General features: G+C 37.6%; 2 protein-coding genes across 6 annotated transcripts in view; both read left to right on the forward strand.

The window, feature by feature from the left end:
- LOC142944833 (nuclear GTPase SLIP-GC-like) overlaps positions 1 to 24,849 on the forward strand; it is an 83,519-nt gene that overhangs the window by 36,585 nt on the left and 22,085 nt on the right. For 2 of the 3 annotated variants that reach the window (XM_076085981.1, XM_076085980.1), the window contains exons 13-22: positions 28 to 115; positions 253 to 374; positions 686 to 859; positions 954 to 1,108; positions 1,302 to 1,425; positions 1,698 to 1,806; positions 1,928 to 2,061; positions 2,291 to 2,372; positions 2,493 to 2,571; positions 2,656 to 4,913. In XM_076085981.1, coding sequence (XP_075942096.1) covers positions 28 to 115; positions 253 to 374; positions 686 to 859; positions 954 to 1,108; positions 1,302 to 1,425; positions 1,698 to 1,806; positions 1,928 to 2,061; positions 2,291 to 2,372; positions 2,493 to 2,571; positions 2,656 to 2,701 — 1,113 coding nt within the window. In that variant the 3' untranslated portion in view covers positions 2,702 to 4,913. Of the gene's footprint in view, positions 1 to 27; positions 116 to 252; positions 375 to 685; positions 860 to 953; positions 1,109 to 1,301; positions 1,426 to 1,697; positions 1,807 to 1,927; positions 2,062 to 2,290; positions 2,373 to 2,492; positions 2,572 to 2,655; positions 4,914 to 24,849 lie in introns of those variants that run through there. The other variant, XM_076085982.1, reaches the window with a different exon arrangement.
- Positions 3,898 to 24,128, forward strand: LOC142944831 (nuclear GTPase SLIP-GC-like). Of its 3 annotated transcripts, XM_076085978.1 has the most exons (22): positions 3,898 to 4,029; positions 9,776 to 9,857; positions 10,083 to 10,195; positions 10,378 to 10,425; positions 10,568 to 10,601; positions 10,776 to 10,868; positions 11,122 to 11,212; positions 12,676 to 12,889; positions 12,988 to 13,215; positions 14,602 to 14,808; positions 14,927 to 15,099; positions 15,604 to 15,697; positions 15,781 to 15,868; positions 16,010 to 16,131; positions 20,236 to 20,409; positions 20,495 to 20,649; positions 20,851 to 20,974; positions 21,491 to 21,599; positions 21,721 to 21,854; positions 22,083 to 22,164; positions 22,291 to 22,369; positions 22,454 to 24,128. In XM_076085978.1, the coding sequence occupies exons 2-22, from the start codon at positions 9,791 to 9,793 to the stop codon at positions 22,497 to 22,499; spliced, it is 2,475 nt and encodes an 824-aa protein (XP_075942093.1). In that variant the 5' UTR covers positions 3,898 to 4,029; positions 9,776 to 9,790; the 3' UTR covers positions 22,500 to 24,128. The 3 variants fall into 3 exon arrangements, with proteins under 3 accessions (XP_075942093.1, XP_075942091.1, XP_075942092.1); XM_076085976.1 differs by lacking the exons at positions 20,236 to 20,409; positions 20,495 to 20,649; positions 20,851 to 20,974; ... (3 more) ...; positions 22,291 to 22,369; positions 22,454 to 24,128 and adding exons at positions 17,453 to 18,498; positions 18,747 to 19,063; positions 19,288 to 19,793; XM_076085977.1 differs by lacking the exons at positions 3,898 to 4,029; positions 20,495 to 20,649; positions 20,851 to 20,974; ... (3 more) ...; positions 22,291 to 22,369; positions 22,454 to 24,128 and adding exons at positions 8,675 to 8,746; positions 17,453 to 18,498; positions 18,747 to 19,063 and having other exon boundaries at positions 19,288 to 20,242.

The following is a 24,849-nucleotide window of genomic DNA, read 5'->3' on the forward strand; positions in this document are numbered from 1 at the left end:
CTTAAAACCAAAACTTTTTCTTTTCAGAAACATTTCAGTGATGAAAGTTTCAAAGTGTTCACAGTGAGCTCCGACGAGTTTCTAGAAAAAAACTATCTAGATCCAGACGACACTGGTAGGTGAAGTCTTCATATATGAGCACATTTAGATTTACTTTACTTTAACAAAACAAACAAGAATGACTAATTGGATTATGGCAATAAAATGTAAGTATGTTTTGTAACTATACAAGATGCAAAACGTTTTTTACAGAAATACCCAAACTTCAGGAATGTCTGCAGGATCTCAATGACTGTCACTCAGAGACGTTAAACTATGTGTCTGGAGCTCATGGGATTCTCTCTCTGATTCAAGGGGCCAGCCGTGGAGGAGGGGTAAGATCAAGAAATATAATCTATTTCTTTGTCTTTAATTATCATTAATATTCACAGAAAATAATGTGAAAACATAAAGTCAAAGACAGACTACTTACATGTAATGTCATCCATACATACATTTTATCAATAAAGTTAGTTTTCCTGATTTCGTGTTGCTTCAGAGAGGCTGCATAACGACAGTAATTAAAGGGTGGTCTAACTCAAAATCAACAACATTTTGTATAAATGTGAATAAATCAAGAAAACTCAGTCAAGTAACAGAATGGTTTCACTGCTTTGAATACTGAATGTGTTGTTGTTGATTTCAGGCTGACACAAAGACAGCTGTGTACACAGTCCTTCAACAAAAGATGAGGGATGAACTTGATAAAGTCAGGAAACCAATGAAAGAGACTTATCTGGGTTTTGAAAAGTGCCTCAGTGAGGGGGTTGAAAAATCTAAAAGTTCATGTGAAAAAGACTTGAAGTCGGTGATAAATCCTGTACGTATTTGAATTATTACAACATCATTACAACGGATTTTGCACTTCATATGAATGTCTTAAAAATGTTTCTGTTTTTTCTGTTTTGTTTCAGAATAAGTCAGGTAGGGGTTTCCACAGGACACTGAAGTGTATAGTAGAGCACGATGGCATCCACAAGACAAAAAAGGGGAAACAAATAAACCTCAATATGAAGTTATCTTCATGCCTGACTGAGAGCATTGATGAGGAATTCAAGAAGACCTTCCCGTAAGAAATGACTCAATAAAGACATAAAACCCTGAGCAGGCTAATTGTACAAACTATGGAGAATGTCTAGAAATAACAGATTGTACATTATACAGTTATACAAGTTATGTGATATAATGCATACATACAAATTACATTATTGAAATACAAACTTGTCAATGATGCGTTTATGAAACATTTCAACTTGTTTCAGAAATGAAGGAAAATGTGGACCTTTCAGCGGAGTCCTCAATTCATTTTCACTTGACACGAAGATGATGAAAGAGAAGACAGAGTTCAAAGATGTCGAACTGCAACTGATATTTCTCAGTACAGAGGTAAAAGAGGAGAATAGTACCGTTAGTCTTTATTAAGCTATTAGTCCAGATCAGAAAGGCTTCAGCAGACATGAAGACTAAACATTAGAGAATAAATGAAATATAGATGTTTTTAGCTGTTAACATATATACACTGTTATGAAGAAGTCTATCAATACAGTAAATGTCAGTAAAAACTGGAGATGCCCTTTGAAAAATGATGAGCCTTATTTGTAAATGACCTTGATTTTATCTAAAATTTGTGGATCTATGATTCATATTCTCTCTCTTAGGAAGAACAGATTAAGACAAAACTCAACAAAATCATCCGCGAACGTAAGAAAACGATCTACAGCAGTCTGACGACAACAATTGAGACAAACATGCAGAAATGCTATGACGGTACGATAAAGATCATCACATATAAAACCTGACACTGTAAAGATGCACATTAATCATCAGAACTGTGCAGAATGTAATTATAATAACATTTAATTGACGAAAGTTTTCTGTTTTATTGTAGAAGCAAAACAAATTAAAGGACCGGGCATGCTGAATGATGTGAGAGAAACTATGGTGAAGCACGTAGTTGGGTCAAAAAACGTCATGTTTCAGAAAGCTAAAGCTGTTATGTTGAAACAGCTGGATGACTTGATGGTTTGTAACATTTTATAATACGTGTGTACGGTGAGGATATAGTAAAACATGTTGTGCTGCTTATCTTTATCTACAATTCTAGGTCATCATATATATAATCAAGTGGAATATGCCTCTTGTTGAATGCTGCTTTTGCTACTAACACACTGCAGGCCCTTTCACACACATTCAGCTATTGTTATAAGACACATTTTGTCTGTGAGTGATAAAGATGTTTATGCTAATTTAGAAATACATCCTGGTCAATCTGGAAAAAACAGTGCAGAAATCAATCGAGCTGTCGCTCAAGACAGATGGCGTCTCAATCCCAGGTAAAGACAACGTTACAAAATAATAACAATCACTAAAAATTCTGATGGAAATGAATAGGTCAACAAATTTTCAATAGTGTGATTAATAGTGAACTTGATGTTAACATGTTTGTTTTTTAGACGTTACATTGGAGCTTGTGATGGTGAAGAACCACTACAAAGAACTGCAGGGAAGCCCAGATGAAGAACCACTAATTTGGTAAAACTGTTGTTAAAATATCTACATAATGCCTCCAGATTGAGCTGCTCTGAATAATGCTAATGATGCTTTTTATTACACTAGTGCTGTTCCGCCCAGCCCGGCAGCTGCACAGCTGACAACCAACTGAAGAGCCCTGCATGCACGCTGGTTAGAGACGTGAGGCCTCTGGATTTGGTCTCAACCATTTTTGTCAACTCATCTTATCCAGGTTCTCTTTGAGTGTTGTTTTGATATGTACTTTGAATTAGCTTGTTGTGAAAGACATGCATAGAGATTCTATGTGTTGTTGGGCATTTTTTCTTTTAAATGATTAATGATAAGATGCAGACAGAAAATGTGTGGGGGGTGAGAGCGGGATTTCATGCAGCAAAGGTCCCCAGTCTGATTCAAACCAGGTGCATTGTGGTTTACACACTGTACAGGTCTTAGAGACCGGTCCACTATGATGTCCCAGATACATTTTGTTTTAATGATTTAACATTTTTTTCTTCTTGATTTCTATGTATACCTTTTTAATCCAATTTGTAATTGACATTCCAATGATTTTATGGGTGTTTAACATAAATCCTGAACCTTGATCACAGTACGTACTGTATGTTTAATTTTATATACTCGTTACATGTAATCCCATATTGCTTAGGGATGATTCAATGATTTTGATTTAATGTGTGACTTTCTATCATTTACCAAAATATAATCATACGTGCTTGTAGTGTTGACTGTATGTTGAAGCTAATGAAATAAGTGAACTTTTAGTGAACCCACTCTGACAGGATGATTGACAGTCACCAGGAGAGAAAGGCTGTAAACTCAGGAAACTAATCAGTTAGTAGAGAGACATCCTGTTCAATGGGGCCTGTGTACTGGAACATCCTGCTTCAGGCCGTAAAGTTAGAGAAGCATAAGAAGTGCTTTATCTGTGTAACAACAGACACACCGATATATACTTTTTATCCTTAAAGCGTAGAACATGAGAATATACAATAAGTAGTTCTTAACGTCTCAGAAGAAGAGGACATAGGTGCAGGCAGTCAGCTGCATGGATCACAAGTTCCCACTACACACCTTCCACAAAGGGGGGGTTGTTTACCCTAAAAAGTAGGTCTGTCAGAAGTGATAAGACTATTAGGACTGTTCCGTCCAATGATTTGAGAATGATCTGTTGTCTACCATATATGGGCCTGGAGGTTGCAGGAAGCGCCAAGGAGAAGCGTATATATAGGAGACAGCAAAGGATCGAGGCTTTTTGGCCTTTTTTGGATGACTTCTGGAGGGTTCATACTCTTAACATTTGACATTTTGTTTTAACTTTTACATCGATTTTTTTGGTATTCATTTTTGTTAATCTTTTTCTTTACTTTCTGTAAAAAACAAATAAAACTGGTTTGTATTTTGTGCATTCCAACCAAAGTCCAGTGTTGCTCATCTCTGGTGGGGTCCTCTAGTCTCCTAAAGGTAAGAGTGCTCTTCCCCTGGGATAGGCTGACAATAGTAAATTAATTACACAAGAAATTTGAATGACTTTCCTGCTACAAGCTAAGGTTAAGATGGTGTTCAATATTGTTGTGATTTACTAACTTGGTTGTCTCAGATTGATTTTGAAGCTCTGCTAATGTATCATATGTGACGCTGCAGTGTTGATTATCATGTTTAGACGTTAGATGTTGTGTATTAGGAAGCAATAGGGGTCAGATTGGCATCTAAATTGGGGAAGTTAGGGCTAGGGTCCTGAAGCTGCCCTTAATAACCGAGCGAGGTTCCCAACCACACGGGGTTCCTCCTCCAGCGGTGGCCCTTTAGAGCGGGTCCATCCTGGAGTACATCCAGTCCTCCCACACCTATTGCTCACACAAACACCTAAATCTGTTGATATCCGGCAGTCGGGAAGGCCGACGTTTTTAGCCTGAAACAAGAGATACGGCGGTGGCTCGTGATATTAAGTTATCCTGGTTTTCTCCCCCCTAAGCAGGCTAAGACGGTCTCGCGTGTATATTTTGGGGGGTGCGTTCGTTCCCTAGGTCAGAGGTTTCTGAACAAGACGTCTTCCAGTGCTTCACTCGGAGCTGGGAGGGGGTATCGGTTACGCAGCTAGGCTTTACACCTTAACACTATCATGCTCAAGGACAAAACTTTCTTACTGCAAAATAATTTTTCTAAGTTTGTTAATTCATATATCAAAAATTTGATAGAACTAGATGATAGTAATAAACCATTCTATCTAGTTTCTCATTATTTACTGAACAATTGTTTTTTCTTCATCTACACTGATTCTAAATGAATTGAATGTATTTGACATGGTATACTGGCCAATAAAGTTCACTGTTAAAGTGCCACATGTACTTTGGCTTCTTTGTCGTTTATGTTGTAAAATGATCTAAAAGCTTCTTTATGTTCTCACTAACATCAGCTTTTATTGTGAGATAAACAAATGATTTTCCAACTTTGTTCTTTTCAAATTCTTCTTACTTAAAACTTCTCGTCTTAGATTTGACCTAAAATTAAATTGCCTGAAACAAATCTACATCACAGTTCCCAAGCATGTTTAGTAACACACACCAGAAATACTATACATATTATAAAGCTGTGATAAATTATAACATAGTAGTTAAGACCTGTTAAGTGTGTTCACACAGGAGCCTTATGTTCTTGAAACTTTAAACAAGTAGGAAATTTCCAAACCATTTGTCAGTTTGTCCTGATAATGATTGCTCTTCATGTACAAACAGGTAAAGGTGTGTTGTTATTCATTTAGGATTAATGGTAATATAATGTATTATGATTGTTCATGCTTCAAACTGCCACTTACTGATGCAAGAACAAGGAACATGCAGACACACATGTAGGGACGGGCATCATTGATACTGCTTTTGGTCCAGAGGTTTATCACAACTCTTATCACTTCCTTTCTAATTACTGTCCAAGTAAAATAATAACTTAATACAACTTAAGTCACTATATGAACTTAAAAAAATAGAAAAAAAGAGGGATCACAAAGACAATAACATCAGCATCATTATATCAGGCCACCAGTAAACCTTTCAACAAGTAGCTGACCTTGTTTGCCTTCAGGTTCGTTTCTCTTCAGGATAAACTATTTGCATGAGTTTGTTTTTGTGCTTTGGTGAGTAATCTGCTGTTGATCTAAGGGAGTTATAAATGATGTGTACACACGATAGGAGGAATATCAGCGCACAAACAGATTCACTTTTTAGCTATACTATATATAATAATTATTAAGGTGATTATTGACGTTCAAGTACAAAACTTTCTTACTGTGAAATAATATTTTTTTCTAAGTGTGTTAATTCATATCAAAAATGTGATAGAACTAGATGATAGTAATAAACCAGCCTATCTGGTTTCTCATTATTTACTGAACAATTATGTTTTGACAAAATGAGCCCTGTTTTTAAAACTGTGCTTACGCAATCATAAAATAACTGTATAGCGCTTACATCCTGATTGATTAGTTGACAATCAAGCTATTAGGTGTTTGACCAGGTGGCACATGTATTGGCCAATTGGTCCATGGCTGTGGCTTTTGATTGGCAGTGTTTTAAAAGGACAAGTGACTTTATGTGAGAGTCCTGTGTCTCATGTAGTGAACTGTGTGCAGTGTGTGACAAAAAGTGTCACTTTGAAAAGCAGAAAATGTGTTTAGAGTTTTGGAGACTTGACCTTAGGTTTTGCTCTCACAGTGTTAGTCTCAGTAATTGTGCTTTATGTGTCATGTTAGTGTGTTAGCATTGAAAACAACTGTGATCACAGAAGTGGATTGTGTATTTGCAAATGTATTAATAAACACTGACTTTTACTTGTAACCATTTCTAACCTGGGTGCTGTGGCTCAGAGTTAAAGCTGGTTGTCTTTCAATCAAAAGATCAGCGGTTGGATCGGATCCTCCAGTCCATGTCCTAAATAACCCTAAATAAATGAATGTGATGAATGGGTGTGAATGATAATGGATCAAATGACACCTGTACAAATACAAGTCTATTTACCATTTATGAACCATGTCTAACCTGTTTATAACTTTGAGATAGTACTTTTCAGGTAGTTTGCATATAAAACATGACCTCTAAATGAATCTACATTTCAATAGCAAATACGTTTCTTTTGTGGTTCTCATGAGTTCAGTGTTTTCCTCTGAGTCTGTTGAAAGAAACCAGGTATCAGGCATCAATAAACTAGCTCAAATGGTCAGGATGGGTAATTAATCTGCTTGTTTTTCTCCTCTGAGTTGATCTTGGCCATGAGGTAAATTGAGGGTTTGTCACTCAGCACCATTAGTGACCTGGAGGTCATGCAAACAGTTTCTGGAAGAAGTTTATCAGTTAAAATTTTAAGGTTACAAATTCTATATCATAATTGTTATTGTCACGCATCAGTATTCTTCATCTTTCGTTGATTATCTGTACGAGCACCAGTAAGTTACAAATGATGTGTGCACACAATAAAAATTATTTTAACACACAAACGACTCCTCTGGAAAAAAACAACGACCCTAAAACTTCCTGATCGCTCCTCTGGGAAATTGTGATTGCAGCATACATATAAATATATTATATTAAAATATTAAAACAAGCACCGACTCTTACTTCCTCATATGAACCTGTTCAGGCCTTTGTCATTTGTTCTCGTCTTTCTGTTGCAGCAACTGTTAATCTCACCAAACCATGTGATCTCTGTCAGTGCAGTGAGGGGACAGTTAGTATAAAAGAGTCCAAAGTACCCAGAGCACCAGAGGAGTGGAATACATAGAGTTCAAAAGTGAAAAACTAAATGTAAGATTGTTCAATAATACTCTCATACTGTGGAGATAAATCAAAACATCTGTTCAGCAAAACATAGACTCTACTGCCCTCTGGTGTTCACAGCAAGAACAACTTATAGTGGGTGTATTATGTCCACATGCATGCACAACAAACAACTGATTGTATTATTTTATTGTATCAAGCAATGTGATTGATAAAGCACAAATTCCTTAAGATATTAAAACACAAGCGTCACAGCAGTATCAGATACAGTCATACCCATGGTAAATACATACTGCAAAATGTGCACTAGCAGTACAATAAATGTGGGCGCAGGCTAGTGTCACAGTCAAATTGAAGGATTTTGTATTTCAGATTTTTATCCTTTGAGCTTTGCAGTGAGTTTCAGCTCATTGTTCATCTGTCCGGCCACAACTTTACTGCTGTGGTTCACTCTCAGCGCTCTCAGAGCATCATCTTCGGCTGCAGCAGGAGCTGTTTTCAGATAAATAGCTCTTGAAACCCACTGTACACTACCTGCTCAGCACCAAACAGCAGACAGACAGTTAGCCAAACATTTGGCTGAATTTTTCACTGTAAACATTTCTAGCAACATATTCAAGATGCAGAAGAAACATATTTACAGTACAAGTGAGTATCCACTAACTGGACTTTATAAGATTTAGTGCACGATAGTGGACTTCTGGTATTGCCTGACCTGGCATTGTAGTCTCTCTCTCTCTCTCTCTCTCTCTCTCTCTCTCTCTCAATATATATATATATATATACAGTATATATATCCTATCTTCCTGTAGTTTTAACACTGGTGAAAATCAACTAAGAACATTTAACCCAAGTACAGTACTTTCAGTACTATTTTGAGGCACTGTTTCCTTTTTAAGTTACTTCGTACATCCAACTCCACTACATCTCAGAGGGGAATACTACACTTCATACACCAGCACACTTATCTGACAGCTGAAGTTAGTTACTTTTCAGAGTAAGATTTTACATTAAAATATTTGATAAACTCATAAAATGTAATGTTCAATATTAAAACAGTGGTTTCCAGCCTGTTAGGCTTGTGTCCCCCTTACACAACCGTTCCTCCCTTTAATGTTTCAGTTGTCAGTATTTAGTTCAACCGTAGAGGCATTTCTCTTCAAACATGTTGTTTAACAGTTTGAGGCTCAAAAAGGTAAATTATACATAATTTTACCCACACGATCTTGTGTCGACAATTTTCATAAGAACGAATAAAATAAATATATAATTAAGTAGGGAGATTCATCATGGGAGGAGTTTGAGAACAAGAAATCAACTTGGGGTCGGTCAACTTTTGACAACAAAGGACTCCTCCGCCCGCTTGAAACCTGCAGCACCCACATCGATCTACATCTATTGCCTACACGCTACAGGTAACCGTTGGAATTAATATTATGATGTTAAGGAAATCAAACACCGCGGGTGATTCTTATTTACATTTTCTCTTTTAATCTCTTATTGACCGTTTGAAAGCCGGAAGATCTCCTCCGTGAATAACAAACAAAAGGCTGTAAAGTTACACGCTAGAATTTAATGAATGAAGTGCCCTTATCCCGACTTGATGAAAAGTTGGTACTCTTGGGGACAAACAACATATTGCCAGATATCTAACGCTACATGGGAGATTGCGTAAACGTAACGTATGCTGACGGCGACGCACCCTGCATTCGAGTATTTAAACAGGCCTGGTGCTGCAGTGGTTTATTCACAGAACCGGGTGGGTTAGGTAAAGTTGGAAAGATATTCAAAGATTTGGACTTCCCGGTTCAATAAATCGAAACGTTGCTAAAATACAAACGATACCTCTCTGTAACCGTAGTGAGGTAGACAACAACCTACAACCTTAATTTAATTATAACGGTCCGTCTTTCGGGCTCCTCCGAGCTGGACAAACGGCATTGGTCTCAATGAGCGGCCGGATGCGAGACGAGTGCGCAGGGACCGTCTACAAAGTGCAATGCGGAAAATACATACTACAACAATATTCAATAGCTTCACAGTCATGCAATGTAATGTAACCAAAATCACTTATTTCACCAATTGGCTTCTCCTTGTTGTACTACCATTGTTACTTTGATAAAAAAAATGCTTTTGATTAATTATGGTGAATTTTTATTGGGAAATATTTTCAATAAATTCACTCTTATAGTGTAGTGTGACCAAAATCACTTCATACAACAATGGGCTCCTCCTTGTTGTACTACAACTGTTGTTTTGATACAAATGTGTTTTTAATACATTTGAGTGAATTATTATTGGAAATAATATTCAATAACTTTGAATCTTTGCTATTTCCTTGAGTCTGATAATAGAAGTTTCATAACTTCTTTTCCTTCAGTGAAATGTAACTCTCCCAAGTTGCAGTGGTTGATTTAAAACATGATTATTTGTTTACCTTCCAGTTGCCGTTCGTGGTCATGGATGATTTTGTTCGTAATAAATTAACTGAATGGAAGCTCAGCCAGTTGATACCAATATTTGAAGGTAAAGTATTACCATGCCTCTTTTTTTGGGCACATATTTTATACAGTGTTTATATGACCTAACAATACTGAAACGTATAAGCATCTACAGAACTAAAATAACTATGAAAAATGCTGCAATGTTGTTCTTCAGTACAATGCTGACATATTCTTGACAGACATCGTTTTAGGAAAATGGGATTGATCAGTTCTGACTAATCCTGGCAATTCTTCTTGTTAATTCCAGAACATGAAATTGACACAGAAAGTCTTTACCTTCTGAATGATCAACAAATCACAGAGTTGATCCCAAAAATGGGACCAAGGTCAAAATTAGAGGAGAGACTCAAGATGTTAAAGGTAACGTTCTGTACTGTGAACACAATATACACAAATACTGTATTTATAATTTATAGGAGCACAGACTTCTGTTTTCTTGACACATAATTGATAATAATATCTCATTAACAATAATAGCATGTGCTAGAATTTTAGGATTTATTTACTATTGTGGATTTGCAACTATTGTCATTCGTCACTAGAAGGAACAAAACACAGCAAATCCAGAAACAGTTGATTCATCTGCTGAAGTAAGTTGAATAAAGTTTCAAGCACTCAGGTATCATAAGGAATTTATTATAATTATATAGATCATATTTTCAATGTATGCTCAAACTTGTACTTGGCCACTTAGTATTGATTTAAGACACAAATGTTCATGTTCACCCTCAGGGTCGTCCATCCACCAGTGACACAAGTGATAAAGGTGAGACACACTTTATCTTATTGGTTACATGTAGTGTTCATTGAAGTTTTTTAAGGTGGTAATATCTTACTTTGACTAAGAAACTATATCGAGAACATGTTTAAATATTGTGAGAGGCAGATGCAACAAACTTTTGTTTTTGCTTTTTTTTTCTAACAAAAAATATCCAAAAAGTAAAGAGAAAGTCAGATCTTCAGGGCGAGTCCAGCCAATGTCAACCACCAACTAAAAAACAAAGACTTGCCGACAAACCAGGATCAGACTCAGGTATTTATAATACTTTACAAATAATGGCAACCTACAACTTACTATAGGGTTAACGTTTTAATGTAATAACATTTTTACTTGGCTTACTTACATAGCAAATGTGTGTTTCTATATCTTGGCCACAGAAAATACTCTCATTTGCTGCCGTATGGCAGAGAAAGTTCCCTCATGCTCTCCTCATTGTGCATTACCGCTTACTTGATTCACTGGTTCATGGTTCCTGCTGAACAGTTCTTTACTTTCACTCTGACAGAAGAAATCATACTGTCTGATGTGAAAAACATCATGAGATGTGTCAGTCAGAAAATACCTCACGAAGACAACAAGCTCAACAAGTTCCTGATGTAAGTTTAAAGTTTATTAAAATTTCCATATTAATATGTTATACGGGCCTGGTTCCACTGCTGACCAGAGGCCAGTTTCACTAAGAGATTTAAGACTGATAGTGTTGAGCCAGACATCCAGTGAATTTGGTGGTCACAGATCAAGGTCACTGTGACCTCACAAAACACGTTTTTGATCATAACTGAAGAATTCAGCCAATTTCACACAAATGTCTAATAGGATAAAATGATGAAGTGATGACATTTTGGAAAGACATGGATGTAAACTGCAACTTGACTGTTTGTCTAAGGCAGGGGTCGGCAACCTGCGGCTCCGGAGCCGCATGCGGCTCTTCAGCCCCTCTGTTGCGGCTCCCTGACTCTACATCCACACTAATACGTTTCAAAACGATCTCCGTCCACACGGCGTTTCAGCATCGTTTTCTAGATGATCTCCATCCAGACATAAACGCCTGAAATCGAATAACACGTGACTATTCACGTACAGTGGGCATGCGGGTGGGTGCCGGTGTAAACAGGAAGTGGATTGGTTGCTCAAAGCCGCTAACGTGACTTCAGACGGCCGCTCCGTAGGTCTGATAACGCCGCTGGACACGCTGCTCGCTAATCGCTAATCGCTCCAATAACAGCTGCTTCCTCCGCAAACATGCAGACTTTAACTGGACAACAGCTGCTAGTAAAGACAACAAGGTCAGTAATACCTGACCGTAAATAAAAATGTTTTAATATTTTGTCAACTAAAATGTGCGTCACATCCTATTACACCTGTCAAGAGCCTTTCCCTGCAGGTGGCTAATCATGATTTGCAGACCCCCGCCCTCGGTAAACTATCAATGGCTAAATCCCAAAAAAGAAAAGTCACGGAGGAAAATAGAGAGTTTAATTCTGCGTGGACGTATTCATTTGCTTTCACTGCCAACGATGCTGGCTTACCTGTATGCTTGATATGTGCAAAAAATGTAATGTTGAAAGACACTTCCAGAACAAACACACAGCATTTGCTGAAAAGTGTCACGCTGGAGATGAGCGACAAAGAGCGATTTCTCAACTGCTGCAGCAAACTCTCCTCTTCATAAGAGTTTTATATTGTTCTAACAAGTGAAATAGCAACACAATGTCAAGAATTGCCTTTATTCTTGTTCTATATTTTCATAAATACAACAAACTATAGTATTTGTATAAATAATATAACTATATATACAACTTAAGCTGTGATATCAAATAGCTTTTGCGGCTCCAGACAAATTTTATTTGGTGGAAAATTGAGCAAAATGTCTCTTTGAATAGTAAAGGTTGCCAACCCCTGGTCTAAGGGATACAGTCGTGAGGTGAACATTTTAGTTAATTTACAACAAATTACTTCTACTGAAGATGGATCTCTTTCTGATTTTAACACATTCTTTCAGTGTTTTTATGTTTTTAAAACCAGTGAATTAACCCACACATAAACTCTTGTACAACAGGAAAAAAATCAGTGATTTGGAGACAGACAAGAGGGAGGTGGTCGGTGTCTTTGGCAAAACCGGGGCTGGAAAGAGCTATTTGATAAATGCTGTCATTGGAGTGAAGGATCTCCTGCCCTCTGGAAACTTCCGAGCATGTACCTCAGTCATGATTAAAGTGGAGGCTAACATGGAGGACTCATATGAGGCAAACATTGAGTTCATTACAAAAGAGGTAAAATGAGTTGAATATGTTTGTTTACTTGAAGCTATTTATAAAGGTATGCCATGTAATTTAACCAAGTTAAAGGTATTTTTTTAAATTCTATTTAGGAGTGGAAAGATGAGATGTGTTTCTCTAAAAATTTCCCTGGGAATAATGTGGATCAGGAAAGTAATCAGAAAGATGACGATGATCGTCCGGACATAGTTGAAAAGCTGTCAGCGCTGTATGGAGAAGACTGGAAAAAGAAATCTCCTGATGACCTCATAGATTGCAAATATTTCGAAGAGATCCCAGAAATTCTCTTTTCCAAGAGGAAGATTTTGACAGTCAAAACAGTAAGTAAGAGTAAAAATCTTGTATCACTTCATAAGAAGCCTTCTTGTCTGTCTGACAGAGGGAAATGTTATTGAGGTTTATGTAATATGCATGCTGCCTAGCCATTCCAGGTTGGTTTAGTTCAACGAATGTAAAAGTAAAATCAGTATGTGAAACTTTCTACTTTAAAACAGAGTGGCCTTGATGCACCTGTCCTCGATAACTACAAACCCATAGAAAATGTCCTCTTTATAGAAAAATCATAAAGAAGTTTGTATACCAGTAACTAAATATATTTATAGAACTGTTTTAACATCCAATCAGGATTTTTCCTCCGTCTTTGTGCCCAAACATTTTACATTAAGATTAAATGACATCTTGTATTATTAAATCTCAACACTGCTTTTGTTCACACTTTAGTTCAGCTGGTAATAGTAATAGTAATTATTTTATCTCAATCAGCAACCCAACTTCCCAGCAGGTTAGCATGACTTTTGGAGAACCAGTAACTAAACAGTGGGTGACTGTGGCCCAAGTGGATAGCGGGGCTGTCCTTCAATCAGATGATCAACGGTTCGAACTCCATCGCATGTCGATGTGTCCTTGAGCAAGACACTTAACCCCAAAATTACTCCTGTAGCTGTGCCTACGGTGTAGAAATGTGATAGAATCTGAATTGTAAGTTGCTTTGGATGAAAGCGTCTGCTAAATGATTGTAATGTAATTTAAACACAAGGATCAGTACTTGACCCCCGTCTATTTATGATCCCTTTTTATCTCTTTCACTGGTAGGCCGTGGTACCATCGACTCACTTTGTCACTGCATTGAAAAAATCAATGGCTTGAAATTGTTCTCTTGTTAAATACAGACAGAACTGAGGTGATTGTCTTTGGTGCCATTAATGAAAGATATAGAATTATTGCACATCTTGAATCTTTATCTGATTGATTTTAATATATATTTTTAGGACCACATTATGTTTCTTACATGCTCTATCCATATGAACCTTCATGTACACGTAATCATCAGACCGGGGTCTGCTGACTGTCAAAGGTCAACATGAAACACAGGGAAGCTGCATTATGCTACGATGATAAACATACTTGCTATGACCTAGATAATCTTAGGCACTGTCAAAATCTGATCGTCATCAATTTAAAACCTAATTGTCACCCAAAATTGCTCTTTTGTGTCCACTTCCGGTTTAGTATTTCATATTTATTGATCCAAATTTAGCTTTTTGCTTTTGTTGTTTCAATGATGGGGTAACTTAATTGCTCTTCTTTTATATATTTTCCTGTTTTAATTATTTTGTGCAATTTGTAAAGCAGTTTGAAGTTGGAGTCTGTGCATATGAATGAAATATTCTTACGTTGCATTAATCTCATTTTATTATTTATTGCAGGCTGAAGAGCTATCTGCAGAATTAGTCAGATACACAAGAAGTAACCTAAAAGATGGAGAAGGTAAAGACATAAAGAGGTGGTATTGGCCACTAGTGAAGTGTGTGACTATCAAGGTGCCAAATAATGATCTTCTGAAGCACGTCACACTTGTGGATCTTCCTGGAAATGGGGACCGTAACAAGAGCAGGAACGAGATGTGGAAAAAGGTAATTCATCACATGCAATGCTGTTTAGTGTATTACTGTGTTATTTGCAAACTGTGACATCATGTTATTACAAAGTACTGATGACCATCATAATTAACTTGCTGTCATGTCCCTTCAGCTCGTTGGAAGTTGTTCCACTGTGTGGATCGTAACTGAAATGAATCGAGCTGCATCAGAGCGAGAAGCCTGGGAGATCCTGGAAAGTGCCTCTAGCTTCATGGGAAATGGTGGCCAGTGTCAGCACATTCACTTTATCTGCACCAAGTCTGATGTTACAAAACCAAAAGATCAGTAAGTGATTTAAGATGCCAAAAGTACATATACATATATATTAAAGGAACTGTGAGGACTTTTGAAGTGTTTATGAAACAGTGTCAATAATAATACTGATGTCTCTATATGACCTACATGAGAAAACAAGACCACCAGCGAGTAGATTGTCTATTTCTATAGAGTCATTCTTAATGCTTGTCATCGGTTTTATCAGTTCTTTCAAAGAAATTCCTTTAGAAATCAATAACTGCTCACACACTCAACACAACTAACTAAACTGAAATAGTAGTCTGTAACTTTGTCTCTATGGTTATAAATGACAGTTCTTTCCAGAAAACTTCCTATTAGATCACGGACCTGTAAAATAAAGTGATGCACGTTTCAGTATAAATGGTGGATTCGATAGTTACAGGTTCAAAGGAGATCATTTAGACTTTTATTGTGGATGCAAAAAAATAATTTGAGGTTTCAGTTCTCCAAATACTGTTTGAGGTGCAAAATAATGCAAATATTTTCATTTAGTTCAGCAGCTGGTGCTCGTGCTTTGATATTGAAAACAAACGATCAAGCCAAGAAAGAAGTGAGAGAAGAATTCAGCAAACTAAAGAAGGTTAAGGTGAGTTTTATAGACAGAAAGTATAACATAAAGATTGTCTACAACTCTAAGCATTCCTTAAAACCAAAACTTTTTCTTTTCAGAAACATTTCAGTGATCAAAGTCTCAAAGTGTTCACAGTGAGCTCCCACGAGTTTCTACAAAAAACCTATCTAGATCCAGACGACACTGGTAGGTGAAGTCTTCATATATGAGCACATTTAGATTTACTTTACTTTAATAAAACAAACAAGAATGACTAATTGGATTATGGCAATAAAATGTAAGTATGTTTTGTAACTATTTAAGATGCAAACTACATTTATTTTACAGAAATACCCAAACTTCAGAAAACTCTGCAGGATCTCAATGACTGTCACTCAGAGACGTTAAACTATGTGTCTGGAGCTCATGGGATTCTCTCTCTGATTCAAGGGGCCAGCCGTGGAGGAGGGGTAAGATCAAGAAATGTAATCTCTTTCTTTGTCTTCAATCATCCATGTGAAAATATGGTAAAGTCAAAGACAGACTACGTACATGTTATGCAGTGGTGTATAGTAACGAAGTAGAAATACTTCGTTACTGTACTTAAGTCGTTTTTTTGGATATCTGTACTTTACTTTACTACTTATATTTCTGATGACTTCTACTTTTACTTCACTACATTTTGCAAAGAAAACGGATACTTTTACTCCGATACATTTCCCCTGAAACCTTAGTTACTCGCTACAAAATCAAATCTATCTTTAGAAAAAAAATGAATCATGAGACGAACGTCGGGGACTGTGGTGGAACACAGACTGCAAGCAAGCAGCTTTGGCGAATCACGTGGACCTAGATGCGAGTTAAATCATTGGTTAATCACGTTAATGTGCAATTGTAAACAAGTGCTCTCAAAGCCGCGGTTTTTTGATTCCCAGTGATGCCCAGGATGCTAGCTAGCGAGCGACTAGCTACATGAGTAGACGATGACTGATTTCATGATGGAAGCACCTGCTACTCCCGCAACAAACGGCAGTGGTGACGAAGACCAACACCCGTGGCCATATTTGCGAGGAATGTTTTCTTATGTTGGAGTGAAAGATTCTTCGTACCGGATGAAGTGCCCCTCTTATGCTTACCGAAAGCTACCGAAATATTGGCATTCAAAAACTCCCCATCCAACCTCAGGAAACACATTGAGGTAAATTAAGATGAATCCCATGAGCCGCAACGTTAATGTTTAGTTATCATAATTAGCATAGACCTGTTAAGATATCTAGCAGTGTTTCCCACAGGATTGGAGTATATCTTTGGCGGGGGGGGGGGGGGGGGGGGGGGGGGTTTGATCTTCTAATTTAGCTATATATAGTGTATGTTAGGCTAAAGTTCCCTAGCTATCGTAAATCAAATGAGACAATTAGTGTAGTAGACAGATCGCTAGCGAGTTAGTGAGCTGAGGAAGTGTTGACAGTTGTGAGATTTTGTTGATTTGAGTCAACAGCTATAATCATTGCAGCGCTTTAAGTTAGCTAACGTTAGCGTTAACGTTAGCTAGCTAGCTAGCGTTAGCGTTAACTCTAACGTTAGCTAACTTAATTAGCTAGCGTTGGCGTTAACATTAAGTTAGCTACCGTTAAATTAGCTAGCGTTAACGTTAGCCACTACACCATAGGATTGACCGGAGCCGCGAGAGCGCAGCATTACGATTTGAACCGAGTCGGAGTTGGAGATGCATGCAAGTGGGGCTAGCTAAAGTTGTTATGCTTACAAAATGTCTTTCTCTCACTGTTTCAGAGAAAGCATGTACACCACCTTAAAAAATATGGAGAGCTGACATCAACAAAGAGAAAAAGGGCTCCTGAGACTCCCTCCACCAGCAAGCAGACCACATTAGTGAACACCTTGACTGTGTCTCAGAGGTCCATTGACAAAGCTGTCGTGAAGTATGTGGTTCAAGGGCTCCAGCCATTCTGTGTTGTTGAACAAGAACCATTTAGAGATTTTGTGAAGCAACTGCAGCCTAATGCAAAAATTATGACACGGCTGACCCTGCGCTCCATGATTGATGACGCCTCAAAGGGAATGAAGAAGGCGGTGACTGAGGCCATGAGGGGAGTTGACCATATCGCCACCACCACTGACTGCTGGTCTGTCAGAAGGCGGAGCTTCATTGGTGTTACTGCCCATTGGATTGACCCTGACAGTCTCAAAAGATGCTCAGCAGCCCTAGCCTGTAAACAACTGAGAGGTTCGCACACATTTGATGTGTTGGCAAACGCCCTGAATGACATCCATTCCGAGTTCGAAATTCGTGGGAAGATTCAGAGAACAACAACAGACAACGGCTCTAACTTCATAAAAGCTTTCCAAGTTTTTGGTGAAGATGAGAACAACAATGCAGTCGGAAGTGATGGTGATGCATCTCAACCAGGAGAGGATCAAGAGGATCAAGAGGGGGGTGAAGAAGTGGAGTTCGTTGATGTGTCAGCGCTTCTGAATGAAGATGATGGTTTGGAGTTCCAGCTCCCGAAGCACCAGCGCTGTGCTTGTCACCTACTCAACCTAATAGCTACGGTTGATGCCCAGAAAGCAACATCCACTGAGGCATACAAGAAAGTGTACCGTTCAACATTTGGCAAGTGTAATGCACTTTGGAACAAATGTGGAAGATCAACACTTGCAGCCGAAACTGTTGAAGATGCTTGCTCCCTCCAACTGCTGCGCCCGAATGCTACCAGGTGGAACTCCTTGTTCCTGGCAGTGGAAAGACTGCTGAGGATAATCAAAGACAAGGGAGAGGGGACCATCAGAGTCCTCTGCACAGACCTAAAGGTTCCGATGTAAGTAAGAATTATGCATGTTTTATTATTTCATCATAATTGAACATAATATCTTGAATATCTCTAGAACTGTGGATATGTTTCCCCACCCTTTCTTGGGCACTAATAACTGTTTCACATTGTATCCCAACTTCCACTTATCATTGATCCATTTTAGTTAATTACTCATCCAGCAATTTTTTTTTGAATCTCATGAAATGGTTATATAGTGTTATAAAACGGTGTTGTTGTTTTTGTTTTCATCACAGGTTCAATCCAGCTGAACTCGCATTCCTCACAGAGTATGCCGCTGTCATGAGCCCAGTCGCCCAGGCAACCAACATCTTGCAAGCAGAGGCAAATGCCCACATGGGGTGGCTACTTCCAACAATCAACCTGCTGACCGCCAAACTTGACAGAGTCAAGTTGCCATTGAAGTACTGCAAGCCTTTGGTGGATGCTCTACAGGTGGGAATAAAGAATCGTTTTGGCCACATGTCAGGAGACCCTGAGTTGATCGCAGCTGCGATTCTTCTTCCAAAATTCCGAACAACTTGGACAAAGGATGATGACACAATCAGAATGGGTAAGACAACATGGGGATAGTGAAAAATAAGTGTATGGGTGTACATTTTGACTCTTTGTAATATTGACAAATCAATTATGGATGCATGGACAGTGCATGAAACTAAATGTATAAACCTCAAATTAAAACAAACTATTTTGTACAAAACCTTAGGTTTGGGTCATGATATGTTAGAAAGTTGTATTAATCCTATCATTTATATTTTCACCCTCACTATATTTCAGGAATGGACTACATCAAGCAGCACATGGAAGAACCTTCCCTGCAGCTAGGTGATGCCACCAGGTCCAGTTCATCTGATGAAGATGACTTCTTCTCTGCCCTGCGGTCGTCTCAAGCACAAGACAGCACCAAACAACTGGATGGATACTTGGCCTGTTCAGCAGATCACATGCACTTGCTGAAATCCTTCCCAGCTGTGTGCAAGCTGTCTGTGTAGCTGAACACACCTCTACCTGCCTCAGCGGCCTGTGAAAGCCTATTTAGCATCGCAGGACTAGTCTTCAGCCCAAGAAGAGCGAGACTGAATTCTCGCAATTTTGAAAACCAACTTCTTTTGAAGATGAACAAGACATTTTTCAGTTTCCAGTAATGACTGGGTTGTTACTTTCGGTGCTGCTTTAGTATGGATCACAGCCAACCCTTATTTTCAACACAACTTCTTGTCCTTGTTCATGGTGCCACAGCACTTAAAAGAATAAACTTCATAATTCTCAAAATTCTGACCCTTTGCTTTTTTTATTAACAGCATTTACTTGTACTTTTACTTTCAATACTTAAGTACATTTAATATCAGAAAATTACTTTTGATACTTAAGTACAATAAATATCAGATACTTTAAGACTTTTACTCAAGTAGTATTCTAATAGGTGACTTTTTACTTTTACTGGAGTAGTTTTCCAGTAAGGTATCTTTACTTTTACTCAAGTATGGCTTTTGGGTACTTTATACACCACTGATGTTATGTCATCCATACATACAATTTTATCATCAGGTTAGTTGTTTTCCTGATTTTGTGTTGCTTCAGAGAGGCTGCATAATGACAGTAATTAAAGGATGGTCTAACTCAAAATCAACATTTTGTATGAATGTGAATTAATCAAGAAAACTCAGTCAAGTAGCAGAATGGTTTCATTGCTTTGAATACTGAATGTGTTGTTGTTGATTTCAGGATGACATGAAGACAGATATGTACAAAGTCCTTCAACAAAAGATGAGGAATGAACTTGATAAAGTCAGGAAACCAATGAAAACGACTTATCGGGCTTTTGAAAAGTGCCTCAGTGAGGGGGTTAAAAAATCGAAAAGTTCATGTGAAAACATCTTGGAGTCGGTGATAGATCCTGTACGTATTTGAATTATTACAACATCATTACAACGGATTTTGCACTTCATTTGAATGTCTTAAAAATGTTTCTGTTTTTTTTCAGGATACGTCAGGAAGTGGTTTCCACGGGACACTGAAGTGTATAGTAGAGCACGATGGCATCCACAAGACAACAAAGGGGGAAAAAATAAACCTCAATATGAAGTTATCTTCATGTCTGACTGAGAGCATTGATGAGGAATTCAAGAAGACCTTCCCGTAAGAAATTACTTAATAAAGACATAAAACCCTGAGCAGGCTAATTGTACAAACTATGGATAATGTCTAGAATTAACAGATTGTACATTATACAGTTATACAAGTTATGTGATTTAATGCATACATACAAATTACATTATTGAAATACAAACTTGTCAATGATGCGTTTATGAAACATTTTAACTTGTTAACATGTTTCAGAAATGAAGAAAAATGTGGACCTTTCAACGGAGTCCTCAATTCATTTTTACTTGACACGAAGATGATGAAAGAGAAGACAGAGTTCAAAGATGTCGAACTGCAACTGATATTTCTCAATACAGAGGTAAAAGAGGAGAATAGTACCGTTAGTCTTTATTAAGCTATTAGTCCAGATCAGAAAGGCTTCAGCAGACATGAAGACTAAACTTTTGAGAATAAATTAAATAGATGTTTTAGCTGTTAACATATATACACTGTTTATGAAGAAGTCTATCAATACAGTAAAAATCAAGGCAAGGCAAGGCAAATGTATTTGTATAGCACATTTCAACAACAAGGTAATTCATTCAGTACAAACTGGAGACGCCCTTTGAAAAATGAACTGCTGCTGCAAAGCTGATGACCCTGACCATATTCATGACAACGTACTGGAGATTCTGAGGTGGTCTGACATTAGTAGGAAAAATATATACGTATATGTGCACCCTCACCTGGTCCTACTCTGAAAATCTGATTATATATTTTACTCCTTTTTCAGGTAAAGTCTGGGTGGGGGGGGGGGGGGGGATTCATATTTGTATATTATTACCTTAATTTTATTTAAAATATGTGGATCTACGATTCATATTCTCTCTCTTAGGAAGAACAGATTAAGACAAAACTCAACAAAATCATCCGCGAACGTAAGAAAACGATCTACAGCAGTCTGACGACAACAATTGAGACAAACATGCAGAAATGCTATGACGGTACGATAAAGATCATCACATATAAAACCTGACACTGTAAAAATGCACATTATTCATCATAATTGTGCAGAATGTAATTATAACCAAATTGAATTAACTAAAGTTTTCTGTTTTATTGTAGAAGCAAAACAAATGAATGGAACGGGCATGCTGAATAATATGAGGGACACTATTAGGAAGCACGTTCTTGATCCAAAAAACGTCATGTTTCAGGAAGCTAAAGCTGATATGTTGAAACAGCTGAGGGACTTGATGGTTTGTAACATTTTATAATGCTTCGTACGATGAGGAAATAGTAAAACATGTTGTGCTGCTTATCTTTATCTACAATTCTAGGTCATCATATATATAATCAAGTGGAATATGCCTCTTGTTGAATGCTGCTTTTGCTACTAACACACTGCAGGCCCTTTCAAACACATTCAGCTATTGTTATAAGACACATTTTGTGTGTGAGTGATAAAGATTTTTATGCTAATTTAGAATGACATCCTGAAAGATCTGGAAAATACAATGCAGAAATCAATCGAGCTATCGCTCAAGACAGATGGTGTCTCAATCCCAGGTAAAGACAACGTTACAAAATAATAATATGATGACACTAAAATTACTCAAAATATTTGATAGAAATTAATAGGTCAACAAATTTCAAAAGTGAACTTGATGTTAACATTATGTTTTTGTTTTTTAGACGTTACATCGGAGCTTCTGAAGGTGAATAAACACTACAAAGAACTGCAGGGAAGCCCAGATCAAGAACCACTAATTTGGTAAAACTGTCGTTAAAATATCTACATAATGCCTCCAGATTGAGCTGCTCTGAAGAATGCTAACGATGCTTTTTATTACACTAGTGCTGATCCGCCCAGCCCGGCAGCTGCACAGCTGACAACCAACTGAAGAGCCCTGCATGCACGCTGGTTAGAGACGTGAGGCCTCTGGATTTGGTCTCAACCATTTTTGTCAACTCATCTTATCCAGGTTCTCTTTGAGTGTTGTTTTGATATGTACTTTGAATTAGCTTGTTGTGAAAGACATAGAAATTCTATATTTTCTATCTTTTGTAGGACATTTTTGCTTTTAAATGATTAATGATCAGATGCAGACAGAAAATGTGTGGGGGGTACAGGTCTTAGAGACCGGTCCACTATGATGTCCCAGATACATTTTGTTTTAATGATTTAACATTTTTTTCTTGATTTCTATACGTTTATAGTCCAATTTTAATTGACATTCCAATGATTTTATGGGTGTTTAACATAAATCCTGAACCTTGATCACAGTACGTACTGTATGTTTAATTTTCAAAGAATGATCTGACCGTCTTTCTATTGTTGAAGTGTCCACCAAGAATGTCCGAGACACACTACACCCTAGAAACCCATCTTTCTATTCTGCAATTAAAATAATTGATACACCAAATGATTAACACCTCTCTGCCTGAGGAGCGAGAGGCGAGACCCCAAAAAGCGTTAAGGCAGCATCCTGTGGTTTGAGCATCTGGCTGACACTTACACAATTTAGTCTTCTAGGCGTGTTGTAGATTCACACCTAAACTGGCATGTATGAAACATGACCCCTGTAACCTCGAGCCAGACAGGAGGTCCTATCTTAATGTGTTGTTTGTATTTCATACAAGTTGTTTATCCTCTATTGTCTTTCCATTGTCTATGATGAGTTACGATCTATTGTTTATTATCAAGCTAAGAGTTGTATTTTCAGATATCAATATACTCGTTACATGTAATCCCATATTGTTTAGGGATGGTTCAATGATTTTGATTTAATGTGTGACTTTCTATCATTTACCAAAATATAATCATACGTGCTTGTAGTGGTGACTGTTTGTTAAAACTAATGAAATAAGTGAACTTTTAGTGAACCCACTCTGACAGGATGATTGACAGTCACCAGGAGAGAAAGGCTGTAAACTCAGGAAACTAATCAGTTAGTTAGAGAGACATCCTGTTCAATGGGGCCTGTGTACTGGAACATCCTGCTTCAGGCCGTAAAGTTAGAGAAGCATAAGAAGTGCTTTATCTGTGTAACAGACACACCGATATATACATTTTATCCTTAAAGCGTAGAACATGGGAATATACAATAAGTAGTTCTTAATGTCTCAGAAGAAGAGGACATAGGTGCAGGCAGTCAGCTGCATGGATCACAAGTTCCCACTACACACCTTCCACAAAGGGGGGGTTGTTTACCCTAAAAAGTAGGTCTGTCAGAAGTGATAAGACTATTAGGACTGTTCCGTCCAATGATTTGAGAATGATCTGTTGTCTACCATATATGGACCTAGAGGTTGCAGGAAGCACCAAGGAGAAGCGTATATATAGGAGACAGCAAAGGATCGAGGCTTTTTGGCCTTTTTTGGATGACTTCTGGAGGGTTCATACTCTTGACATTTGACATTTTGTATTAACTTTTACATCGATTTTTTGGTATTCATTTTTGTTAATCTTTTTCTTTCCTTTCTGTAAAAAACAAATAAAACTGGTTTGTATTTTGTGCATTCCAACCAAAGTCCAGTGTTGCTCATCTCTGGTGGGGTCCTCTAGTCTCCTAAAGGTCAGAGTGCTCTTCCCCTGGGATAGGCTGTCCTAAAGTTTAGTAAAGGTGTGTTGTTATTAATTAACGATTGATGGTAGTGGAATGTATTATGCTTGTTCATGCATTGTTCAATGCAAGTGCCACTTAATGATGCAAGAACATGGAACATGCGGACACACAGATGGGCCATAAATAGGGACGGGCATCATTTTGCACAATTATCAGTTCCTTTCTTATTACTGTGCAAGAAAAATAATAACTTAATGCAATAATAATTGAAAAAAAATAGAAAGAAAAGAGGGATCATAGAGGCCATTACATCAGTGGCATTACATCAGGCCACCACTAAAACCTGGTGGCTGAACTTAACTACCGACCACACTGCATCATGAGATTTGTAACTGTCATTTTCTCCCCTGTATTGCTTGTTGGGTTAATCCAGTTTCACTGTAAACATTTTATTTTAATTTTATAATCAGAGTCCAGAAATAAATGGTAATAAAAAACATTAAAAAGTCCCTTTTCTTTTTTTTAAAGAGAGAGTACAGCAATGTCATCAAACAACATCAAGACACTGAATACTTTTGACGTAGAAATGATGTCTGTGTGGTATCACAGTGAACTAGTGGGTGTACCAATTCCTTAACAACAATATTTTCTTATATTTAGTCTGACCCTCAGTGTTGACATGGCA

This window comes from Anarhichas minor, unplaced genomic scaffold, assembly GCF_050575085.1.
Source record: "Anarhichas minor isolate MPS153535 unplaced genomic scaffold, ASM5057508v1 ptg000007l, whole genome shotgun sequence".
NCBI classification, from domain to species: Eukaryota; Metazoa; Chordata; class Actinopteri; order Perciformes; family Anarhichadidae; genus Anarhichas; species Anarhichas minor.

What these genes read in the sequence shown, in the direction of transcription:
- LOC142944831 (XM_076085976.1), top strand. Translation starts at nt 9,791, where the DNA reads ATGGATGATTTTGTTCGTAATAAATTAACTGAATGGAAGCTCAGCCAG. An exon ending in AGAGACTCAAGATGTTAAAG is followed by an intron (nt 10,196 to 10,377) that starts GTAACGTTCTGT and finishes ATTCGTCACTAG; the next exon opens with AAGGAACAAAACACAGCAAA. An exon ending in CAAACCAGGATCAGACTCAG is followed by an intron (nt 10,869 to 11,121) that starts GTATTTATAATA and finishes TCACTCTGACAG; the next exon opens with AAGAAATCATACTGTCTGAT.